The sequence below is a fragment of the Eptatretus burgeri genome, chromosome 1 (assembly GCF_056783735.1).
Source record: "Eptatretus burgeri isolate ZD-2024b chromosome 1, Ebu_testis_v1, whole genome shotgun sequence".
NCBI classification, from domain to species: domain Eukaryota; kingdom Metazoa; phylum Chordata; class Myxini; order Myxiniformes; family Myxinidae; genus Eptatretus; species Eptatretus burgeri.
This window is the reverse complement of record NC_140961.1, coordinates 76,324,082-76,349,005: the sequence shown is the minus strand read 5'-3', so window position 1 is coordinate 76,349,005 and position 24,924 is coordinate 76,324,082. Positions and strand designations below refer to the sequence as shown.

The 24,924-nt window shown below is 44.9% G+C and overlaps 1 protein-coding gene across 4 annotated transcripts in view; it reads right to left on the bottom strand.

The window, feature by feature from the left end:
• ATE1 (arginyltransferase 1) overlaps positions 1 to 24,924 on the bottom strand; it is an 89,187-nt gene that overhangs the window by 24,811 nt on the left and 39,452 nt on the right. For all 4 annotated transcript variants that reach the window (XM_085888925.1, XM_085888936.1, XM_085888917.1 and 1 more), the window contains exons 6-9: positions 22,285 to 22,640; positions 16,733 to 16,861; positions 14,977 to 15,009; positions 11,777 to 11,958 (exon numbers count right to left, since the gene is read on the bottom strand). In XM_085888925.1, coding sequence (XP_085745051.1) covers positions 11,777 to 11,958; positions 14,977 to 15,009; positions 16,733 to 16,861; positions 22,285 to 22,640 — 700 coding nt within the window. The remainder of the gene's footprint in view (positions 1 to 11,776; positions 11,959 to 14,976; positions 15,010 to 16,732; positions 16,862 to 22,284; positions 22,641 to 24,924) is intronic.

The window sequence follows — 24,924 nt, the reverse complement described above, 5'->3', positions numbered from 1 at the left end:
GTGAGCAGGATCTCAAAAAGTTCTGGACGGATTCAGGTGAAACTTTGTGGACAGGTTGAGTGTGTGACGAGGACAAATTGATTAGATTTTGGTGATGATCCGGATCTGAGAATTTTTTTTAAGTGATTCTTCACCATTGAGAAATAAGGCCCACAACAATATATATAGCATGATATTTCAAAATCGTGTGGACAGGTTATGACCAAAATTAGTGGATGAGTTGGGTCAGTGACAAGAACAAGCCGATAAGATCTTGGTTAAGGTCTCGATGCAAATCCGGAACATCAGTGGGATAACTGGCAATAATCAATAACAATAAATCAATCAACAAAGCTAAAGATAATGGCAATGCATGTGTCATAATGAGGTGCATGGATGATATGGGTATGTGGACCATAATCTTCTGCTTCTTGCATATGGCAGCTTAGCTGCCACGGTAGCTATCATTTCTTGGAAGCGCGACTGTGTCGCTGATGTCGTGCCCCTCTACCAGTACACACTGGTACTCATTTTGCTGACCTCGGAAGGATGACAGGCTGAGTCAACCCCATGGTGTATTAATTCGGCGGACAACGGGGCTTGAACTCAAGACCCTAGGATCCCAAGCCGCCACCCTAACCACAGAGCCAACACCAGGCTTTGTTGGACCATAATAGCAGTTTGCCATATTAGTAGCGTGTTCAGTTAATGATGGTATTGTTGTTGATAACGAGCACACGAGGCAAGACTATGTGCTCCACTGAAGTATATAATATTACAGTGCATAAAATTCAGTGTGTGTGTCCTCAACTACTGGAAGGAATGAGTTGTAATTTTTGGTTGTACTTGGGGTGTGCTTGGGAAGGTTTTTGGCATTAAAAAATTCAGTCGCGGGGGTTCGGGAGGGGGAACACGACACAAATGCTCTGTGTAAATGTATATCGTGTACGCCACTCCAAGTGGGAGAGTGCGTTACAAGTCCCAATAAGTTAATGTTATAATAGTATCTCTGCATGAAAACATTAGAGAATCCAAAACTACTTGGCAAATTTACATATGGGCTCTGTATTTTATGCACTGATAAACTGCTGGATGAAATAAGTTGAAAAATGCTGTTTGTGCTCTGGGTGTGGATGGAAATGTTCCACCAAGTTTTGATGGTCAACTCCAATTTATGTTTTTATTTTTATGTCAAAGTGGGGAATTACCAGAAGTAGTGGGTGAATTATTACACCTGCTAATGCACTTCTACACCACTGGACATATTAACCTGTAAACTGGATGCAAAAAACCCCAAAAACTCCTGGAAGTTGTACAAATCATTCAAGGTATGCCAATTCTCTCTGTAAGAGTATAATGAAAAATAAATCAAGTCTATACAGATGTGAGGGGAATGTGTCGGAACATACACGACCTGAATGCATAGTGCCAACTGTAAAGTTTGGTGAAGGAGGAATACTGGTTTGGAACTGTTTCTCATGGTTCCGGCTCGGCCCCTTGGTTCCAGTGAAGGGAAATCTTAAAGCCACAGCATACAATGACATTCTGGATGATTCTGTGCTTCCAACTTTGTGGCAACTTTTTTGGGGGAAGGCCCTTTCCTGTTTCAGCATGACAATTCCCCTATGCACAAAGCGAGGTCCATCCAGAAATGGTTTGTCGAGATCGGTGTGGAAGAACTTGACTGGCCTGCACAGAGCCCTGACCTCAACCCCATCGAACACCTTTGGGATGAATTGGAACGCCGACTGTGAGCCAGGCCTAATCGCCCAACATCAATGCCTGACCTGACTAATGCTCTTAGTCAGGTGGAAGCAAATCCCCGCAGTAATGTTCCAACATCTCGTGGAAACCCTTCCCACAAGAATCGAGGCTGTTATAGCAGCAAAGGGAGGAACAATCTTTATCAAAAAAAAAACAACGTAAAAAACGGTCTCTTCAAATGTTACAACTTCCTCCTTCACATGTGTGGTTCTCGGTATTGTATCATAATTCACGACTCGTTTTCTTCTTCAAGACTGTTTTCAATTCGACCTTTCCTTCATCCTGTGTCTAAAAAGTCCCACGGTTACAACGTTTATTTTCTCAATTCTCTTCATTCTCCTTTATTGCATCTCTCACGTATTGTCTTTAATCGCAACTCTGACTTAAAAACAAAATTAAATCCCAGTTTGCAATGTATGTTCGTGTTCCATCAATCGTCCTTTTGTTTTGTTTTTCCACCTTCAGTGCAAATTCACCCCACTACCTTAAATCTACCTCCTCCTAACCCCTCACCTGTTATCCCTTCTTATTACCCCTCATCCTACCTCTGCTCTTGGCACCTCTTCACTGTCTTCTACTTCAGTATCAGCTCCTCCTCTGTTGTCCCAAAGTGTGTGGTGTTCTAACATCTGTGGGCTCCATTCTAACCCAACAGATATCTCACTCTCTCAATCAGTACACTCATCATCATCACACACATGCTCCGTCCTTCCTCTCAGCACACCTCCCCATCTTCCCAACACCTCAAACATTGCACCTCCCTCTGCCCACTATCTTCTTCACCATACCTCTACCAAGTCTCATCGTTCTCCTCTCCCCAACTCTCCCATCGCCCTCCTGCACCTTGGCCGTGCCGGATCTCATCATCTCCCCTCCCTCTCAAAGCAACTTTCACATCTCTTCCACCTTCAAGCTTCCCACTTACTTTTCTCCCTCAACTCTCCATCCTCACCCTTCTCCCTCAACTCTCCATCCTCACCCTTCTCCCTCAACTCTCCATCCTCACCCTTCTCCCTCAACTCTCCATCCTCACCCTTCTCCCTCAACTCTCCATCCTCACCCTTCTCCCTCAACTCTCCATCCTCACCCTTCTCCCTCACCCTTCTCCCTCAACTCTCCATCCTCACCCTTCTCCCTCAACTCTCCATCCTCACCCTTCTCCCTCAACTCTCCATCCTCACCCTTCTCCCTCAACTCTCCATCCTCACCCTTCTCCCTCAACTCTCCATCCTCACCCTTCTCCCTCAGCTCTCCATTCTCACGCATTTGCCTCAACTCTCCATCCTCACCCTTCTGCCTCAACTCTCCATCCTCACCCTTCTGCCTCAACTCTCCATCCTCACCCTTCTGCCTCAACTCTCCATCCTCACCCTTCTCACTCAACTCTCCATCTTCACCCTTCTCACTCAACTCTCCATCTTCACCCTTCTCACTCAACTCTCCATCTTCACCCTTCTCACTCAACTCTCCATCTTCACCCTTCTCACTCCAATCTTTCCCTCTCACTCCCCATTCTCAAAGTTTCCACCCCTCACTCACATCTCACATCACATCTTTCCCCTCACATCACATCCTTCCCACACCCTCTCTCTTCCATCTCATCAACTCCACCTCCTCCAATCTACAATTGCCCTCTGCCCCCCTCTCTGATTACTCCCCACTGTATCTCAACCCATCACCACCAAGCCTTTTCTCCTCCTCATCCGGCTCTCCCCCCAAGCTCTTCTGCAACCCCCCACACCCTTTCAATAACTCTCCTTACTCCACTCCTCCTCTGTCGTCCTACCCTCCCCTGCACCCAAAACCTCCTCCCCTCCCTCTTCCTAAACAGTGTGGACCTCAAACATCCGGGGCCTTCGCTCAAACCTGACAGATGTTTCCAAACAGGTTGCAACTGACAAACCAGGCATAATCTGCTTAACAGAAACTTTCCTTTTTCAAGACATCTATGACTCCCTAGTATCTTTCCCTGGTTACTCCCTCCTTCGGTATGACAGACCTGAGCCTCCACCTGGTGGAGGAGTTGCTCTCTTCATCAAAGACTCTATTCCTCACTCACCATGCACTGCCCTCTCTCACCCACACCCCCAGGAATACCTCTGGCTACGGCTTCCCCTCCACTCCCACCTCATGTTTATATGTGTGTTGTGCCGTCCACCAAACAGTGATGACTCCATTTACACCTCACTATCCAAAAACAGGGACAAACTTCTATCCTCTTATCCAAACTCTCTCTTCCTCATATGTGGTAACTTCAATTGTCATCATGCCAGTTGGCTGGGTGTGGGTACCTCTCTCACCTGCCATGGCACTTTAGCAAAAGACTTATGTGACTCATTGGAACTGACACAATCTGTCAACTTCCTGACCCGGATCTCAACCAACGGAACTCCATCTCTTCTGGATCTGATTTTGACCAATTTCCCTGAAAATATCCGCTGTTCTTCCTCTGCTCCAATCAGTTCATCTGACCATGTGCTTGTCAAAGTAGACATCGCTCTGACGGTTATTAGAGAACCACCTCAGTGCCTTCAAGTCTGGCATTTCACTCAGGCTGACTGTCAGGGTGGTCTCCAAGCAGCCATCAAACTTCGAGACTGGTCTCCTATCACCACTTCCTTCAACATCAACTCATCCTGGGAATTATTTCAAAGAAACTTGCTCTCCCTCATGCACGAATTTATCCCCTCTCGGCTTCAGTTGTCCTTCCCTTCCTCCCACCCATGGCTCACTGAAGCTTGTGGTGAGGCAGTTGTCCTGAAACAACTTGCCTTTTCCTCATGGAAAGCAAACCCAACTGAGGATAATCTCAGTTCCTTCCATAAAGCTTGGAACAAGTGTGTTTCTACCTTCAGGAGAGCCAGAAAACAACATCTTTCCAAGTTCAAGTCTGAACTCTCAAACCTCTCTCCCTCCTCCAAATCCTGGTGGCAGTGAATCAAATCTGTTTCTGGTGTATGTTCCCCCCTCCATCCCCTCCCTTAATTCAAATGGCCACACAGCTGATGATACACGTGAAAAGGCAGAATGCCTAAATTCCGTGTTGGCTTCCAAATCTTGTGTCCCAAATCCATCGCTTTCTGTACCCACCTAACCCAGTCACATCCAACTGTTCCTGAACTCTGTCCATTTCTCCTGACAAGGTAGAGAGCTTGCTGTCAAAACCTCAACTCTGATTCTGCAACCGGTCCAGACGGCATCAGCCTACATGTCCTAAAAAAAACCCTGTTCTGCTGCTCTTGCTCACCCTCTCTCTGTTCTATTCACCCTCTCATTTGCTCAAGGTCATGTGCCATCTGCTTGGAAATCAGCAAACATTACTGCCCTGCATAAAAAGGTGTAAAAATAGATCTCAGCAATTACAGACCAATCAGCCTTCTCCCAAACATAAGCAAGGTTCTGGAATCCATCATCGCTTCAAACTTAAATCCTTCCTCTTCTCAAATGGCTTGATTTCCGATCATCAATTTGGATTCAGACCAAGTCACACTACCCTGGACATGGTACTTCTGCTCTCCCAACAATGGATGGAGATCCTCAATGACAAACATGAAATCAGAGCCATCTCCCGAGACATATCGCGTGCCTTATAAACAGTCTTGCACCCTGCCCTGCTCACCAAACTCTTCCTTTGCTATCCAAGGACATCTCCACTCATGACTCGCAGACTTACTCTCCTGTCACAGCCAACGTGTGGCCCTTAATGGAGTTCTCTCATCCCTTCTTCCTGTCCAGGCTGTAGTTCCTCAAGGCAATGTTCTGGGCCCTGTTCTTTTTCTGGTTTTCATCAATAATCTCTCTGACTCTCTGGAAAATCCTCTTTATCTCTTTGCTGACGACTCCAGCCTCTGCCGTACCATCTGCCATTCCTCGGATCGGCAAGCAGCAACCTCTTCACACTCTGCAGATCTGGATAAAATCACAAGCTGGTCCAACACGTGGAACAAGGCTTTCAACCCTGACAAATCTCACACTCTCACTATATCTCTCCGAAAGGACCATCTGAAACCTCCCCACCCCCCCCACCCCCACCAACCACTTTCTCAACAATCCTCTTGAAGAAGTCCTTTCATTCAAGCTTCTAGTTCTCACTATCTGCCATGATCTTTCCTGGGAAAGCCACATTTCCAAGCTGGCCTCCAAAGACAGTCGCCGACTGGGAATCCTCAGTCATGCAAAGTCCTTCCTTGGCACACCTGAGCTCCTGACCACATACAAAGCTTTCGGCCACAGCTTGATGGAGTACTGCTCTCCCCTCTGGGCTGGTGCTTCTACCTCTCACCTTTCTCGGCTTCACGCTGTGGAAACCAAGGCATTTAGGATCATTGGTATCTCCCGCGATGAGGCTGAGTCTTTGAGCATCTCACTCTCTCACCGCAGGCAGGTCGGTGGTCATCCTGTCTTCTACAGTCTCCTTTCCGGCCTTGCCCCCCCTGCTCTGTCTGAGATATGTCCCCCCCTCCCCTATATTTCCGCAGGGCGCTCAAGGTCCGCCAGCAACCCCCTTCTGGTAAAACTACCAAAATCAAGAATCACTGCTCACCTTCACTCTTTCATTCCTCTTTTTTCCAACCTTTGGAACAAACTCCCTCACTCTCTTCAATCCCACTCTTCCCTCCAGGTCTTCAAAACAGCTGTTCACCACCATCTCGTCTTCCCAATCCAAAATCAAGATCTTTTCTACCCCCGCTAATCCACCCCAAACGCACCTCCTTCAAATTCCCTGCTTTTCTTCCTGAAAGTCCCTGTCATGTCCATCTTGTTTACCCTGTGTACCCCACCCCCATCCCTCTCCCTTCCACAGATTTCCTCATGTCTCTGTTCCACACTGTTTTTACCTTCCCTCTCTTTTTATCACGTGGACGAGCATTTGCTGTCAACATATGCTGTAGTGCTTTGTGATTTCTACCGCGTTAAATTCATCTTTTACGGTGAAAGAGTTATTCTGGATTGTCAGCCATTCAGTGTTCCCTTCTACTTTCTGTTTGTTAGCTCTCAAACGAGCTTCGACAGTGTATACAAGAAAAAAATTAGAAAAAAATACTCCATATCAATGCCCATGATTATGGAAAGAGGTGTTGGATGAGGAGGTGTCCACATACTTTCGGCCATGTAGTGTATGTGACTGTTTGTTTGTTTGTTGGAAGAAATGAGTTGAAAGTTGGTGGTTGTACTCGAGGTGTACATGGAAATGTTCTCCAAAGATGTGATGATCACCTTCAACTTTGAGTTGACATCCCATGCCGGGTGTTTCTCGTCACCATAAATAGTCATACACAAAGGTCTTTAATGTTGTTGTGGGCCGGGGGTCGGTGGCGAGAACGACCACGAGGTGAGGAAAGCTTGCGTCATCTCCCACCAAACTCCCCAGAATTGTAGGCCGTCGCTCAGATAACTCCGCGAGCCGGCGGGTCGTTTAACCGACCGTGGTCACCAATATCTCAACTGCGTAGCGAAGGGTCTATTTGTCTATAACCAATTTACCTAATTAACTACGCAATTTCGACTACCGGGGAAACCACACCCTCGGCACGTCTTGCTCAAACCGGGTCACTCTACCGACTGCGGTAGAGTTCCAACTACTGACTACCAACTCCGGTTTGTGTGCAGCCGAGCGGAAACTGCCAAAGCCGTGCCGGCTGGAATGAACGGATTATCGGGGATAAAACCCCGTCTAAACTCAGATTTGAACCATGCTGGACCAATTCAAGAAGGGACGGAAACGAACTGGGAACATTTCTAACAAGTTTTATTTGGAGTAAATGAAGACACAAAGCAAGACAACGCGAATATGCAAGAAGTATTTACAATGTTCCAAAAACACTGATTCAGTTCTACTTAAAGATGGGCCCACACGCAGGCACATACACAAATGAAAATAAACCCAGAATTCTTATTGGGCCCTCGCAGCCGAGGAGAGAGACAAGCTTGGGCTCAGAGTTCGGTTGGGTACCTGGCTGTCGGAGAAAGGGGGTACTCCGTGCTGCGGAACCTGACAATGGTCGCTGCTTTGGTCCCCAGTCGCACGTGTGGGACTCGAGTTCATGGTGAGTGGCGGGATAAACGGAGGGGGGTCGGGGTCGCTCTTTCCTTCCTTGCAGAGGGCCAGCAGAGACACGTTCGCCGCCTCGACGACCTTCATAACAGCAAAAACCCCTTTCGTGACAGCAAAAACCCTCCAAACTCTCCAAAAAGACCCAGCAAAAACTCTCCAAGACCCGGAAAAGACCCCTGCCTTAGAGAGTGCTTGGGAATTTATGGACCTCCCTCAGTGGGGAGGGGCCTTGGTGAACACACCTCGTTGTCTGCCTTTGATTGGACAGGGTCCCACGGCATACCTTTCCGGGGCCGGGCCTTGGCCCCTGCCAGGAAACCCCAGCCACTCTTCCACGCGGGTTCATACTTGACGAGTAACAGCATCAACGTTGCAAAAAGGTCGTCGTGAAAGAGTTACAACGTTCATGGGAGCCGAGAAACCGGAACCGCGAGATCTTGCCTTGGCACGTCAGGGTGCGAGAAGGCAGCTGGTTGGTGGTGGATCGTGATGGGCCGAGGGGTCATGCAGATGGAATGGTTGTTAGATGGCTTGTTAGATGTAATAACCTAACTAAAAGAAATCGCAACGCACGCCTTTGACTCTCCCACTAGACAAAAGGAAGGGGATCTGACTACACACATACATAATGACATAACTGACTTTTGTGACATCTGTATGTTGAATGCATATGGTTTCCAGATCTGTAACAATATAAAGAGGCTGGTAGATGAGTGGCAGGGATCGAAAAAGAAATTGTGGGTCCTTTCCTTTTGTTTGCAAAATCTAGGGTTATTGTAGAGCAAAGAAGAACAAGAGTGCGAGGCAGCATTACTTCGTGTGGATGTGGTACAACAAGCGGATGCAACAAGCAAGGGAATGGACAAAGAGGAAAGGGAAGGAAATATTCACCTGCTCAAAAGAAGGGTGCGTGTTACTAGAGTAGGAAATATGGAAAGAAATTAAGGACGACTTGTGATAGTGGTGTACTGCCAACAATAGGCGGTGGTGTGAGAATGTTGTTCCACAAGTGGGAGAAAAGAGGAACAAAAGAGGGGAGAGAGAGAGAGAGAGAGAGAGAGAGAGAGAGAGAGAGAGAGAGAGAGAGAGAGAGAGAGAGAGAGAGAGAGAGAGAGAGATGGATTTTAAGTGTTTCACAAGTAAGGGGTCCTTGGAAGAAAAGGTGCATCCTGGAAGATCTGGAAAGGAATGACTTATTCCAAGTGCCAGTCAGAGGTGTGCAGAAGCAGAGGAAGCAAGACCAGAAAAGAGGGTCAGGAAACAACAAAGGCTACAAGCCTGTCTGCAATGAGTTGAGCACTCCATTGAGTTATGGACAATGGCCTTTTAGGCAATGAAATGTTCAGATTTACCAAAGGAGGACTTGCCACACTGGAGGATGCATGCTCTGCAGCTGGCTTTGGAAGCCAGCATGGATATAGAGAATGTACAAGAGATGTTCTGGCTGATGTTTTGGAATGTAGTTTCAAGAAAATTAATCTCTTTCAGTGCTTTAATCATGTCTAAGTGGAGAGGTGAGTTGATTTGATGATCCTTCCAGACTTTTGCCTATTAACATACAGGAGTCACACATGAGTAATTGCAATGAAATGGTCAATAGTGCATCTCCACTCATTTACTCCTTTTGTCCCCCCTGCTTGTGGAATCAACTTCCACATCCTGTTCAATCTCACTCTTCCCTCGAGGTATTCAAGAATGCTGTTCGCTACCATCTCAGATCGTCCCCAATTCAAAACCATGATCTTTTCTACACTTGTTAACCCCACCCAAGTACCTCCGAATTTTCCAGTTTTTGCTCCTTCGAGTTTTCTTCTCCAAGCATGCATGTTTTGTTTCCTGTTTTTGTCTGTTACGTCTTGATCCGTTCAGTATATTAGCTCTTCCACGAGCCTCGACGACAAAAAAAAAATACAAAAAAAAGTGCAGCGTGGTAATTGTGCGATCTTCCTGGACTGAATGCCTTATTCCAAATGTCAGACTTGCATCTGATGCTTTACAAGTTAGTGGAGAGGGAAGTCGCTGCTCCAAGCCTGTTGGTGAGATGCAGTATCCCACAGCATAATGTGGAGTCATTTGCAAAGAGGAAAATATGTTTTTTTTTCCAAAGCATCCGGAGCATGTACAATGTTGAATGGTCAGGATGGAATCCAAAATGATGATCACATATCACTCTGTTTGCAAAGATGAAAGGTTTAACAGCTGTAATGATGGATTCCATAACTTTCTTGTAAATGAAAGTAAGCTAATTGGAAGGAGTTGATAGGATCTGTTTTTTGCACCCTTCTTGTGTATAGTAGTCGTGCTATCTTTGAACTAGATGGGAGGCAGCAGATCATGAAATAAAATCTGGAGAGCAGGCAGAGGATAGCAATTGTAGACGAGTGAGACTTAAGAAAACAGGAAGGGTTGTGTGCCTCTGGACCTGTCGCCAAGGCAGAGTCAAGAATGGCCAAAAACTCTTTGAGAAGGATGTTGGTGTCTCGGAGGTAGTGGGTACAAGGGGGTAAGGTGGGGATAGAAAGGAATGGATTGAGTACACGAGCTTTGGCAGAAAATACTGAATCAATACATTCAGCCTCATCTTGAGTCAGCTGTGAGGCCATTTGATTTTGATACGAGGAGGGAATGAAGGGGTAGTAAACACCAGATACAAAATGAAAAAGGTGCCACCAGAGGAAGGAAAACATTTTGAAAGTTCAGCCTCAGGATTAAAGCCACAAGATGTTTTCTCACTGGCCTGAGGGTGGACACACAATCTAATATTATGAGCCTTGAGAAATAACGTTAGTTTGCCCTTCACAAGGATAGAATTTCACGAGAAAGAAAGCTCCTTAACAGCTACTGCCTTGTTACAGGATTCAGTGTAGCAGGGACAAGAGGATGGATATGGTAGCTAAAGATAAGACGGCATAAATCTGTGTACGAGGGTGAGCAGGGTTGTGTGAAAACTTTTCTGAGCCTGTATTGGGTTCAAAGGGGATGGAAAACCAATCTTTTGTGAGAGAACAAATGGCAGTCCTTGACAATCAGTCTGGGCAAGTACACAGACTGCAAAAACAGACATATGGACTCTCACAAGAACATGGTCAGAGGTTAATTGTTGGTCTGTGTTAAGAAGTGTAAATGGAATAGTCACCAAAAGGTGGACAGTACACCACAAATAAAAGCATTGTGCAATAGAAAGAAATGTGCAACCAGAGGTATTCCAGGGGTTCAAGAAGGACAAAAAAAACCTTTTGTTTGGCACAGAACAAGAGGAATGAGGGGTGGAGCTCTTGAGATAATTAGAAATCCCACCTTGAGGCAGAGCTTGGACACAAAATGGAAAAGAGAATAAACAGTGTGACATGAAATGAAACAGTCAAGGAAAAGGCAAATCAAGGGACAGGGTGGAACAATAGTGGGAAGAAAACAGAATCAAAAGAAGACAGGTTTTAAGTTTTTTTATGGGGGATTTTTCCTAATCCTGGGAATTTGAACGAGGCAATTTTAAGTGTGTTCATCAAGTGTGCAAAGTGGGAGGGGAGGAAAGGATTGGACTGATACATGCAGAAAAAATTGGAGGGATTATGATGGGTCCTATTTATCACAATCACCACCATATATTTTGATGCATAAATAATTATCAAAGATAATTTTGGAAACGTGCATGCGATAACCATACAGGAGTTGCAAATGAGGAATTGCAATGAAATGATGAATAGTGTATCTTATTCGTTCAGTAGATTATTACAGAAAAACAAAAAACAAAAATAAAAGTGAATACATTCAGCACAATCTTTGCCTCCACACAGCATCTCTGCCATTACAGGGTAACATCCCTCTCCATAGCATCGGTGTGATCTCCGCAACACATCAAAATGGAGCTAATTGATGCTGCCCATCTATACTTTGAGCTTGCATTGAACATGAGAAAGAAAAAAAAAAAAGAAAGAAGATATTTGTGGGGGAAAAAGTTTATTCAAGATAGTCTTTCACCTGAGTGCAGAATAAACACCGAGGGACAGGTTGCCGTAGTCTGGATCATAGTATAAATAGACGGAAGAGAGGCAACGTGGGAGGATGTCGAGCACACCAACTGCCAGCAGTTTTCCATCAAGCCAAAACTGCTCGTGGAATGAGCCATAACCCTCGTTCGGACCATCTGCACGATGCTCCTCCTGAAAGGTTAGAAAATACATTTTGAAACAGCCCATTAAAACTCAGATGGTAATGCAGAGTAGTACTGAAGGGAAAAGATCGATTTGACAGCTGCTGGTTAAATAAAGGACAATAATATACATTGCAGGGTGTATGCTGGATTTTAAAAATCTGAGCAATTTGGCTAAATTAGTGCAGGAATGTTTAGCCAAATCAAAGTTACTTTTAGGTAAGCAAAAAAAAAAACCTGCTAATCCTCCACTCTTAGGAATGGTTGAAGGCTTTAAAACGTCAAACAGGAAGTCAGAACCATCTCTCCTTGGACATATCTTAGGCATTCGACACAGTCTGACATCCTGCTCTGCTTCCAAAACTCAGTGCCTGCGGCACACAAGGCTGCACTTCATTTCAATATTCATGACTTCTTCCAATCACCGGACTGATTGTAATAATTAATTATTAATAATAATTAGAGTAATAATTAGAGCTTCTACTTTGAGTCTGGGAGGTCGGTGGTTCGAACCCCAATCAAATAATGGCAGAATTTAAAAATGGTGTATGCTGCTTCCTTGCTTAACACTAAGAATTTAAAAAGGATAGAGCACGGACAAACAAGTACAAGTTGTTCATAATAGCGCAGGCTTTGATGGGCTCAATGATGGATTCCATAAAATTCTGTTATAATGGCCTCCTCTTGCGTAAAGTTCCTTGTCAGGAAAGATTTTTTTATCATTATCCTTTCAGGTCAGAGCAATATTATTATTATCCCCACACTTTTTATTTTATTTTAATGGGGACATATTGTAACAGGCTAACGTCTGCTGTCTGTCTGTCTGTACATCTTTGATGCCATCTCCTCTGATGTGGTTGTGCAGAAATTCACCAAACTTGGTAGTTATGATCAAGAATGTGCAAGAACAGCATCATTTCTGGCCCTTGATTGAACCTTTTTTATGAAACTTTGTATGTGCAATAAATATTGGGGACGCATGAAATACGTAACGATTTTTTGGATTTGATCCCCCGTTCATGCCCCCATGGGATGGGGACTTAAGTACGCAGGAGTCGAAACGGAATTTTAAAAATTCAATCTGATATTGGGGCCATTTCTCATGGAACGTTTTGCCATCTTTCAACTTTGCTTTCGGTGTGAAGCATCGGGATTTGCGATGGCACGTCATCGACTTTGGTCTAGTTATTATTAGCTCAACTGCACTTTAGTTCGGTGAGCTTCTGAGATCGAGCAGTGTTCGTAGGTGAGTCAGTCGGTCAGTAAGTCCATAAATACTTGTCATTATCGCTTGAAACAAACACACAGTTTTGATGAAACTTGGCTACAAGCTTCATATCTGATGCCGAACGAAGGTATATTGAACGCATCAAAATCTGCGTTCATTATGGGGGTCTACAGGGGGGTTTTGAGCACCCAAAATAGGTATTTGCTCTCTTCTCTGAAACTACACACACCATTTTAATGAAACCTGACCACAACCTTCATCACCTGTGATGTACCAAAGTTTGTTCAAGGCATGAAAAAAAAACCAGAGTCTAAGGGTGACTGTTGCTCCTGATCCATGTGAGCTTCAGGACGTGCAGTCCTATTTTAAAAATAATCACGCAGTCAACCAGTTGCTATCAATGGCATATTCAAGTTCCCTCCCCCAGTGGAGGCGAGAATGCCCCAACGACAGTGGGTTGGGCCCCATCTTGTTCCTATTCTAAATTATCAACCTCTCCATTGCTCTGGAGAACCCTTTCGTCATTTATTCAGATGGCTCAACATTGTTGTACAGCAACCCATCACTCTTCCAGACAGACAGCAGCTGTGTCACTCTGTGCCGGTCTGGAAATGATTATATGCTGGTTTGATAAATGGAACATATCCTTCAATACAGCAAAATCTCAGTCTCATTCCATCACTCCAGAATTATTGTCAAACTAGCCCACCTATTTCCATGGTCAGCCATTGGAATAGGTTCCGTCTCTTGATCTTTCGACCTCACCGTCAGCCATGACTTTTCCTGGGCAGGCCATATTACAAAGTTGGATTTTCACATCATTTGACTTGTTCAGAAACCTTTAGAACAACAACAAAAAAACAAGCAGTCATAGACTGGTACTTACGAAATCGTCAACTTGACCTCTGACCTTGTCTAATAAAAGCTGTCGAAAGAAGATAGCGACGCAAACCAGAAGTTCCTACGATGATTCTGTACCAAACCATCAAAAATCGTCACGTCGACCGAAGCAAAAATCTCCGTTTCTCCACGCAATTATTTAATATTATTTTATTAAAGTCACAAAACCGTAATGTTCGGCCATCCACCAACAATCTTTACATAATCCGATGGCGTAGCGAGTCAGGCATGCGACGATAACCTTTATTGGGATAAAAATTGACTTTTAAACACCATCTTTATCGAAAACACCGTCAGCGCGCACACGGAAAACCTTTACGTGACTCAACGACGCCTCTGCTCGAGTGCGCTGCACCACCTGACGAGCCATGACGCGGCGAGTGAAATATTTTTTATACAATCTTAAAACGTCTCCAAAACATCCGATTTTACCAGAATTTCGACAACTGAGTTTTAAGCGTCTTCAGCGATCACAAAAACCGGAGACAAAATTAAAATCGAAGTTGAAACGAACTTGTAACGTCGACCGAAGCAAAAATACTTCATTTCTCCACATTAATTTATGGAATTATGTTTGACCTCACTGTGACCTTGACCTTTGACCGATTTTGACCAAAATCTAATCAGCGCTAGCCATCACCCTCCTGAATCACGTGGTGTAATTTGACATTGGTAGCTTCTTCTGTTCGAGTTATCGTGCCTACAAACAAACACACGCACACAAACAAACAAACATACAAACAGAGGACAGAAGTCATCAATATACTTACGAAATCTTTAGATTTCGTAAGTAATAATAATAATAACACGAACAATAATACACAAGGGAAACACTGGTGTCTGGAAGGGAAAGGTGCATCTTTGGGCCAAACTTGTGCCCTTCAAAGTTACTGTTCTTACCTCAAGGGGAGAGTCACAGAGGAACCTTGTGAACTGGTGAAACATCCAGTGCAACATTGAGAACATGCAAAAGATGATAAAACAAAATGAAAAGTCAATAAAATATCACCTTCCACAGACAAACAATTAAATATACTCACACGAAGGACGACTTACTCAGTTTTCCATCCTCTCAGAAAAAGGCTCCCGAAGAAGATAGATAACTACAATTTCATGATGTCATTTGAAAGTAAAATCCTGATTGACAGGATGGTTAAATTCTAAAAAAGTACATACTATGATTTAGCATGGTTGTGTTTGCAAAATATTAGAACATGTTTATAAAATACACCTATGGATAACACAGCACATACAGTACATTGTGGATAAACTCGAACAATATAAAATTGTACCCAACCGAAACTTCACAGCATACAGAACCCTGGTAACAGCAACAATCATAATGTGAAAAAAAAAAAAAATTGGCCGCTACTCAACCAAATGGCAAAAGCAACGCCCTGCTTCGAACGAAGACGAAGCTGCATCGTGCCAAGTACATTGTCGTGGAAATACATTACATTATGGTAAAGAAAAGATTTCATACACTTGCTTTTTCCATTTTCTTTTCTTAACAAGATATTGAGGCTCATAGATGAGCAAGGTGATGAAGGTATGAACTGATAGTGGAACAACAGTTAAGACACAAGCAGGGGAATGAATGAACAGGAAGAGAGCTGTGGAAAAAAAGCAGCAGCATGCAAGTATAAGGGTTAGGTTATTGTGGGGGCGGGGGGGTAAATAAATATAGGAGAGAGTAGGGAGTAGGGACCTCTCCCACCCCCTCCCCACCCACAAAGGAGGCATTCAGTGTAAAAATAAAAATCTGCAATAAAATACTTTTCAAGGGAATGTGCTGCTGTGTGTAAACGGATTTATTTATATATTTGTATGCAGCTTGTGGCTACTTGGCTGAATAATTTTTTGAGGGCACAGCTGTCCAATGCTGTCCACTAACCCTAAGTAGTCTCCTTGGCTATTGGACACATTCCTGGATGGGTCGCCACTCCGACACAGGATACGAGCATGCTGGTACTTATTTTGCCGACCTCGGAAGGATGACAGACTGAGTCAACCTTACCTGGTGTTAATTCAACGGAATGGCAGAGGCTTGAACTCAAGACTCGAGGATCTTAAGCCAGCCACCTTAACTGTTAAGCCAACACTAAGCCTTGTAAACCAATGACATGCAGCTAGCCTATAAATTGCTATCGTCCAATAAATCCAGTTGGTTTGCTGGCAGATTACATCATGGTGATGGTTTTGTGTACAAGAACAAAGCATCTGAAAGATTTATAACTCTTAAACAGTACACAAGGAGACTTCAAATTTTACTTGAGCTTTTGTTTCTTAACAGAAAGGCATTCAAGTTCTATTGCAGACAAACAAACACACAGTAAACAGCACAGAGAACTTTGACAGAATCCATATTCAAGGTACAAAGTCAATATATCGGTAATTTGGATGTTAAGTGCTATGGTTACATTATGATTAGACAACTTTGTCGAAGTGTGCCGAAGGGTAATTGCGGGTGCACCATTAAATTATGACGGCCAGTACGGCACAATATTAAAATTGGTCTGTGGACGGACTGAATGGCTTTCTTTGAAATGGGCACTCTCTCATTCGTTCTCGTTCTCTCTCACGTTCTGTGTCTGCGTCTGTGTGAGACAAATCAAATTTAAAATGCCAGTCATGCAGATTATCACGAAGCACCTACCTGTTTGTGGGAGCACTCACTGGCAGTGTCTTTATGAATTGCCATCTGGTATTTGGCAAAGAGAGCAGCCGATTGTTCAAAGGATGACTCAAATGCTGGGTTTTCAAAAGAAGAAGGCACCAGCCGGACCTTTGGCAGCAACAGGAAACGACAAGGCCATTTGGGATGATAATGAAGGAAAACTGCAAAATTTTCTACTTGTATATGCAAATGTACCGCGACTGCATTTCACACAATGCAATAAGAAAATGCAAAATCAATGCGACATTGCAAAATAAACTGCAAAACTCAGTGTTGAGTGTAGTCTGAGCGGTAAAAATTATCTTCCTCACTCTTGATAAAAAGCTTTCCACCAGATGTTGTAAAATGTGTCCCTTTTATCTAACCATCTGAAAACCTTTGTGAGAAGTGTGTGTGTGTGTGTGTGTGTGTGTGTGTGTGTGTGTGTGTGTGTGTGTGTGTGTGTGTGTGTGTGTGTGTGTGTGTGTGTGTGTGTGTGTGTGTGTGTGTGTGTGTGTGTGTGTGTGTGTGTGTGTGTGTGTGTGTGTGTGTGTGTGTGTGTGTGTGTCTTTTTTGGTCTTTCTTTAACTCGAAAAATCAACTATACTATTTATTACACGAGTAATACCCGTCACAGCAGTGAAACATGGTGTCAATATCCCCTTCCTGCTCAAGCTCCTGCTTTTTCTTCACGTGAAGGAATGAGACGCATAATGTCAATACCTGCTCCCTCCGGCAGGGGTCAGTGATTCAACCATTTGTGCTATTCTCCATGTAGAGACGAAAATTGCAAGTCTGCTCATTTTTGATTGGGGGAGAGGAGGATTATTTTGTGCCCATGACCTGATCCTGGGTAACCTGAGCATGAATGTAAAATTTTGTTGGAGATTGACTCAGCCATTTTTGATTCTATACTGATCAGACGTACGCATGTACATACATATTGTTGTGGTTGACCAAATTCGCAAACCACCATTCAGGTCCCTTAGGTGAGATATCTCGGTAAGTATATGTGTAGTTAGGCCCAAACCCGTTGTCTAGAGGGAATAAATGTCATTCATGAGGGCTGCGACTCTTCAGGATAGCCGTTTTTCTTTTACTATCTTTATTTTGGACCAACCGCCATTATTACCACCACCAACCACGTCTCAACAGCCATCACAACAACCACCAACCGCAACGCCGCTTCACCACAACCGCCACGACCTTTACCGTCACAACTCGCCACCATCGCATCACCGTCATCTCGCGCCACTCGTGGGCACCGATGCTGGACTCGTGTAAGGCGCGCACCGTGCAGCGTGTTCAAAAGCATCGCGGACTTTCCGCAGAAAAACGGATCAAAAACGACTCACGCCCACTTTTGTTCCGTCCAATCGGTGAGCGAGGGGCGATTTGGCCCCGCCTCCAGGGCGTTGGAGGGCGGTCGCTATATGCAAATTCATGGATCAAAAAGCATTCACGCCCACTTTTCCTCGGGCCAATGGGGAGCGAGGTGAAAGGTCGGAGGCAGAGGGTCAAAGATGAGAGAGCGAAGCCATGGGGCTTATAAAAACGACAGCATTCGTCAGTTGAGTTCAGTTCGCAGGAGGAAGAGTTCAGTGCAGTTGGAAGCAGTTCGAGTTCAGTTCGCAGGAGGAAGAGTTCGGAGTTGGAAGTGGAGAAGAGTTCAGTTCGCAGTTCGGAGTCAGCAGTTGGCACAGTGCAGTTGGGAGTTCGCGGAGTCGGAGTGAAGAGGACGGAGCTGTGGAGAGGCGGCGGCGGCGAAGGCGGACGAGGGGGTGCTCGCGTCGGATTCGGGGAACTGTGGAGAGAAAGGCCGGCGGCGCGACCGAGGTCGTGGTGGAGACGCTCGTCGCGGGACCTGCGAGTTTGTGAAATCCTCCTTTCCCCGAGCATCAGCAACCCCCTCCTGTTTCCCCCCGCGCTGAGATAGTGCGACAAAAGGGGGCCCCCTTCCCACCCCCTACCAGACACTGTCCGCGAGGCCCGCGGAGTTGAGGCACCACCGCCGCTCCGCGTCTCATCATCAGACGGGTAGGCCCGACACGGTCTCGGCCCCAGGCCCGCCTACCCCCTCATCGTGGAGGGTGGTTCTCTTTTCTTTTGCTTTGGGAATATGTGTTGTCGGCGCTGTCTGTGAAGTAAAATTGTATAAGTGTTGCCGTGTGCTCGCGTAGTCGGTATTAGATCTGCATTGTTGCATTTGCTTTTTGTCTTCTTCTTTTCTATGTGCTTTTGGTGGAATTGTATATGTGTGCTTTCTGTTCATCGCGAAATAAATGTGCTTATTATTGAACTGTTTTCCCGCTTCGCTTCGTCATTTCTTTCATTGAATCCCCATCTTGCTTCACGTAAAGGGTTGGTCGTGGGCAAAGACGCCCGATAATTAATCGAACCGTCGAGGCCGACGAATAACACCGCTCGGTTATCCCGATAGTACGGAATGGGTCGCTTGAGTGGCCCGTGTCCGAAGTCGACCTGCGGCGAGGTGCGATCGCCCGGTCTACCCTCCGTGTGGGTACTTAGGTAGGTCGAATTTGGCGAGCAACCCTATCCCACGCGGGGGCCGATTGGCTCGATCGTGGTGAGACCGAAAGGTCCACCCGTGACTGGTTCCCGGCGTTAGTCTGAGAGGGTCACGACTGGATTGTCCGTCCGGTGGGCGACGTGCCGCGATTCGAGTTACGTGGCCGTTCGCACGCCGGTGGGCGCGAATCCGCGACAATATATATATACATACCTGCCTTATTTTAGGATGAGATTTTATTGAAACATTGAAAACTAGAAGGGCACTCGGTAGAGCGCATACCTCCGCCACGTCATATCTGATCCACGAGAACATATCGGGCCTAATACATTTTTGAAATATCATGCTATACAGTACTATATAGTTTTTCGCCCGATCTCTCAATGGTGAAGAATCACTTTAAAAATTCTAGTAGTCAGATCCAGATCCAGATCTTCACCAAAATCTAATCACTTCGTCCTTGTCACACACTCAACCTGTCCACATAATTTCATCCGAATCAGTCTGCAACTTTCTGAGATAATATCCTGCACACAGACAGACAGGGGTGAAAACATAACCTCCTTCACCTTCGGTGGCAGAGGTTACAAGCATGCAAGTCCTCATTGAGGGCAGAGCCCCAAACCACACCTTAAAAATGGGGCACGTAGATTTTACATTTTAATAAAATAAATGAACATGTAGGAAGTGGAGATGTTAAAGTGTATATGAAGAAATTATTCAAGGTATAAATGTAGCAGTTATGGCAACGTTTATCAATAAATAATCCATAAGTTGTGTGTACAGTATTGGTATGTGGTGAAGACAGTGGAGTGCATAAAATAAAATAAATATGTCAAAGTTGTGTGGTTAGAGTGGAGATGGTAAAGTGTGTATAAATAAATAATGGTTCCTGAAAGCATGTTGTCAACTATACTGCTTGACAATCCTGTACTATTCTCTCACGTTAAAAAAAACAAAAAAAGCGAAAATTCAGAAATGAAATCATGCGTCACTGGACTTTTGGCTCAGATCCCAAAATCATTTGATGGGTCTCATGCCCAGATTAATGTATACATGTGAAAATATGAAAGAAATGCGTCCAGTCATTTTTGAGTAGAGGCTCCAGATAGTTGGGATGGACGGACGGAGTGACGGTACCCAAAATATATGCACCCAGCCAGGCTGACGCCCAGTTGGGGGATAAAAAATACACTTTAAAACACTTTCAGTGGTTTGCAAGGGGGCACAGGTGACACTGGGAAATCCATTAAAAAGGTTTTTTTTTAATTTGAACCGTCTTGATCTTGATTCAGCAGTAAAAGCAAATGGATTTTGGACGTGCTGGGTAATGTACGTGTACTGTGCAAGGTAAGGTGTGTTGGCATTCCCTTATAATGTGTGGTCGGCTATGTAATATATTTATTTCAATGAACGCGCTACAAGGAATATGAATGTCACTAGCAAGGGACCCGCAGAACATCCACGCAATGAAAAATATGACTTCATGTCCTCAAGTCACTCTCCCACGCCAAAAGGACCGTTCCGCAAACCCTCCGATCTACTTTCTCAACAATCGTCTCAAAGACGTTCAGTCTCTCAAACTCCCGAGTCTCGCCATCAGCCATGATCTCTCTTGGGCAAGTCACATTTCAAAGTTGGCCTTCAAAGCCAGATGCTAGCTGGGCATCAACCTTTCACAAAAAAAGTGCCTATTTAACATTGCAACACAAAACAGAAAATTTGGAAAACAAAAGACCACACACGTAAAAATAAAAATGATGCGATGAAAAATTAAAAGAGCATAATTTGTATTTGTCAGGCGTGTCATAAACAGGTTGGTCCATGTTTTGTCCAGATTAATTTCACACCAATGTGATGACAAGACTTGCCATTGTTTTATGACAAAAGTATCAGGGGTACCCAGTGATGTTCCAATCCTGTTGGCATTTCAAAAAAACAATGGGGTCAGAGATCATTTAATATTATATTTCATTTCGCTACAAACACTTCGGCACTATAGAGCAATTAAAAAAAATCCCCCCCAAAAAAAAATCCACCTTTTTTTCAAACGTTTCAAAAACATTTGTTTGCCTGAAACACTCCTCACAACTCGCTGATGAAACTGACAGTTTGACGAAGATCCAATTGGCCATCTCTGAGAAAAACGGCGACACACACACACAAAGACAAACGGCTCTCTTGTAGTCTAGATGTGACAACCTGGAGAAACCAGCAATTTAATTTGTGCTCAGGTTACAGCATTTGTAGTCGCGAACTTGAAATTGCTCGAGGGCGAGTTTACGCATTTTCAGCAGGGAATTTTTTTTTTCAGAGAAAGGGTGGAGAATCCTCCATCTATTAACTCTGGGACAATCGAAAACCAGTTCATCGAGATTGATGAGAGACCAACAATGAGGGCAGCAGACGGAGAGAGGAGGGAAGAGGGAGGAGGTCCCCTCCACAGGCAAAACATTATGATGGGAAAGCACATCAACTATTCTTCCATGAGGAACAATTCATTTTTGCACTTTGTCTTTGTGGTTGGAAAGAAAGACTTTGTAGCAAAATTTCCAGTGGATGAGAAGGAATTAACATTTGCATGCTTTCTTCCGTCTCGACAAATGTGAAAAATAGTTCAAAATTTGAGATGAGAAGTGCCATGTTCATAAAAGCCTGATTTGATGTCACACGTGCCCACAAGCTGTTTAAATTCAAAACAGAATTTGATAAATTGCTCAATGCTTTCCCAAAATTATTTGAATGAATCCTGTCACACACGCTGACAAGCATTCAATCTCAACACAATGGGCTTGTGAAGTGTAACGAATCAATTAATGCAACAAAACTGCACCATTACGCCCAAGCATAGATTGCCGCGTAAATGACGACAATCTACAAACAGATGCTTGCTGATCAAATTAATTATTCATTTAACTCTTATCCAACCTATCATCTTCTACTATCCCCACTCCACAACCACCCAAACCGTTTTTCACCTGCAACGTTTCCCTCCTCCAAACCTTTATGCACCAAAACTCACCTCAAGATGATGCCTGGCATCAGGACCTCCCTGATCGGAGATGAACTCCTCAAGGAGTTTTGACTGTCGGACAGCAGCTTGTGGATACAGAGTTTGAGTGGTTGAAACAGATGCAATGGGATGCCTTGTCGATGACAAAGCAGCGTAGTCGGTAGAGTCAGGATACTGCTGGCCGGTTTGTAAAGTGCATGCTGACGTACTGTTTGAAGCAGTAGCTGCAACTGATGGTATTGTTGTGAAACATGGCTCATCCTTCAACCCGTCAGGCTGACTCTGTAGCAGCTTCTGCCGCTTCCGTTCACGGCGCATCACCTTAGCCTTGCGGCAAAGTGGCCGAGCAGGGTCCAGACCAACTCCTGAATGTACAAGGATTATAAATTTTATATATTTTTCAATAAATGCTTTGATCCATTACAAGCATTTTGTTTCATTTAAAGTATATGGTATTCATGCAAGAAGAACAAGGCAGAGCATGCAATGTTTATGAGTTTAACTCAAAAATCATCATGCCAGAGTCGTGCAAGACTTTGGGAAGGCAAACATATGTTTAGATAAAATGCATATGAAATCTCAAATGTCACACACACAAAGCTAGTCGTTCATTCCACATGCCAAAATGGGGAAAACCAAGTTGAGGGTAACGTTACCTGTATTATAAAGCAGGAGTGTCTGTCTGTTCCCAAACTACTCCCTCAGTTTTTTTATACAACTCACCAGGGCAAAAGCGTGCTCTAGGAAAATTACAGGCACATATAACCTCGCATGGATACACCCTGCAAGCCAGTTTGTTGTTTTTTTGTATCCTTGTTGAGGCTCGTATGAGAGCTAACACACAACGCACAGCGAGGGGGGCATGAGACAAGAGGGGCGGGAGTGGGAAGGACAAAACAGTGGGGAACAAAGACATTCGGATATCTGTGGAAGGGAACACGGGGTATACAAGATGGACATTACAGGGACTTTCAGGAAGGAAAGCAGGGAATTTGAAGGAGGTGGGTTTGGGGTGGATTAACGGGGGTAGAACAGATCGAGGATTTGGATGGGTGACGACAAGAGGTGGTGGTGAGCAGCTGTTTTGAAGGCCTGGAGGGAAGAATGGGATTGAACAGAGTGAGGGAGTTTATTCCAAAGGCAGGAAAAAAAAGAAGAATGAAAGAGTGAAGGTGAGCAGTGATTCGTGATTTTGGTCGTTTTACCAGTAGGGGGTTATTGGCGGACCTTGAGCGCCCTGTGGAAATATGGTGAGGCCAAATCTCACACACAGCAGGGGGGGGGGGCAGACTGGAGAGGAGACGGTAGAAGACAGAAAGACCACCGACCAGCCTGCGGTGAGAGAGTGAGAGGCCCAAACACTCAGCCTCATCGCGGGAGATACCAATGATCCGAAATGCCTTGGTTTCCACAGCGTGAAGTCGAGAAAGGTGGGAGGCAGGAGCACCAGCCCAGAGGGGAGAGCAGTACTCCATCAGGCTGCAGATGAAAGCTTTGTATGTGGTCAGGAGCTCAGGTGGGCCAAGGAAGGACTTTGCACGACAGAGGATTCCCAGTCGGCGACAGACTTTGGAAGCCAGGTTGGAAATGTGGCTTTCCCAGGAAAGATCATGGCAGATAGTGAGACCCAGAAGCTTGAAAGAAAGGACTACTTCCAGAGGATTGTTGAGAAAGTGGATGGGAGGCTTTGCCAAACGGTCCTTTCGGAGAGACATAGTGAGAGTGTGAGATTTGTCCGGATTGAAAGACATGTTCCACGTGTTGGACCAGTTTGTGATTTTACCCAGATCTGCAGAGAGTGAAGAAGCTGCTGCTTGCCGTTCTGAGGGGTGACAGATGGTATGGCAGAGGGTGGAGTCATCAGCAAAGAGATAAAGAGGATTTTCCAGAGTCGGAGAGATCGTTGATGAAAATCAGAAAAATAACAGGGCCCAGAACGCTACCTTGAGGAACTCCAGCCTGGACGGGAAGAGGGGATGAAAGAACTCCATTTAGGGCCACAAGTTGACTGCGAACAAGAGAGGAAGTCTGCGAGCCATGAGTGGAGATGGCCTTGGATACCAAAGGAACAGAGTTTGGTGAGCAGGGCAGGGTGCCAGACCATGTCAAAAGCACGCGATATGTCTAGGGATACGGCTCTGATTTCATTTCCGGAATTGAGGACCTCCATCCATTTTTAGGAGAGCTGAAGCAGAATATCCAGGGTAGAGTGACCTGGTCTGAGACCAAATTGATGATCATAAATCAGGCCATTGGAGAAGAAGAAGGATTTAATGTTTGAAGCGATGATGGATTCCATAACCTTGCTGATGATTGGGAGAAGGCTGATTGGTCTGTATTTACAGGGATCTGTTTTTGCACCTTTTTTATGCAGGGCAGTAATGTTTGCTGATTTCCAAGCAGATGGCAGATGACCTTGAGCAAATGAGAGGGTGAATAGAACAGGGAGAGGGTGAGCAAGAGTAGAGGAGCAGGTTTTTAGGACATGTGGGCTGATGCCGTCTGAACCGGTTGCAGAATCTGAGTCGAGGTTTGACAGCAAGCTCTCCACCTTGTCAGGAGAAAAGGACACAGAGTCCAGGGACAGTTGGGTGCGACTGGGTAAGGTGGGTAGAGAAAGTGATGGGTTTTGGACACAATATTTTGATG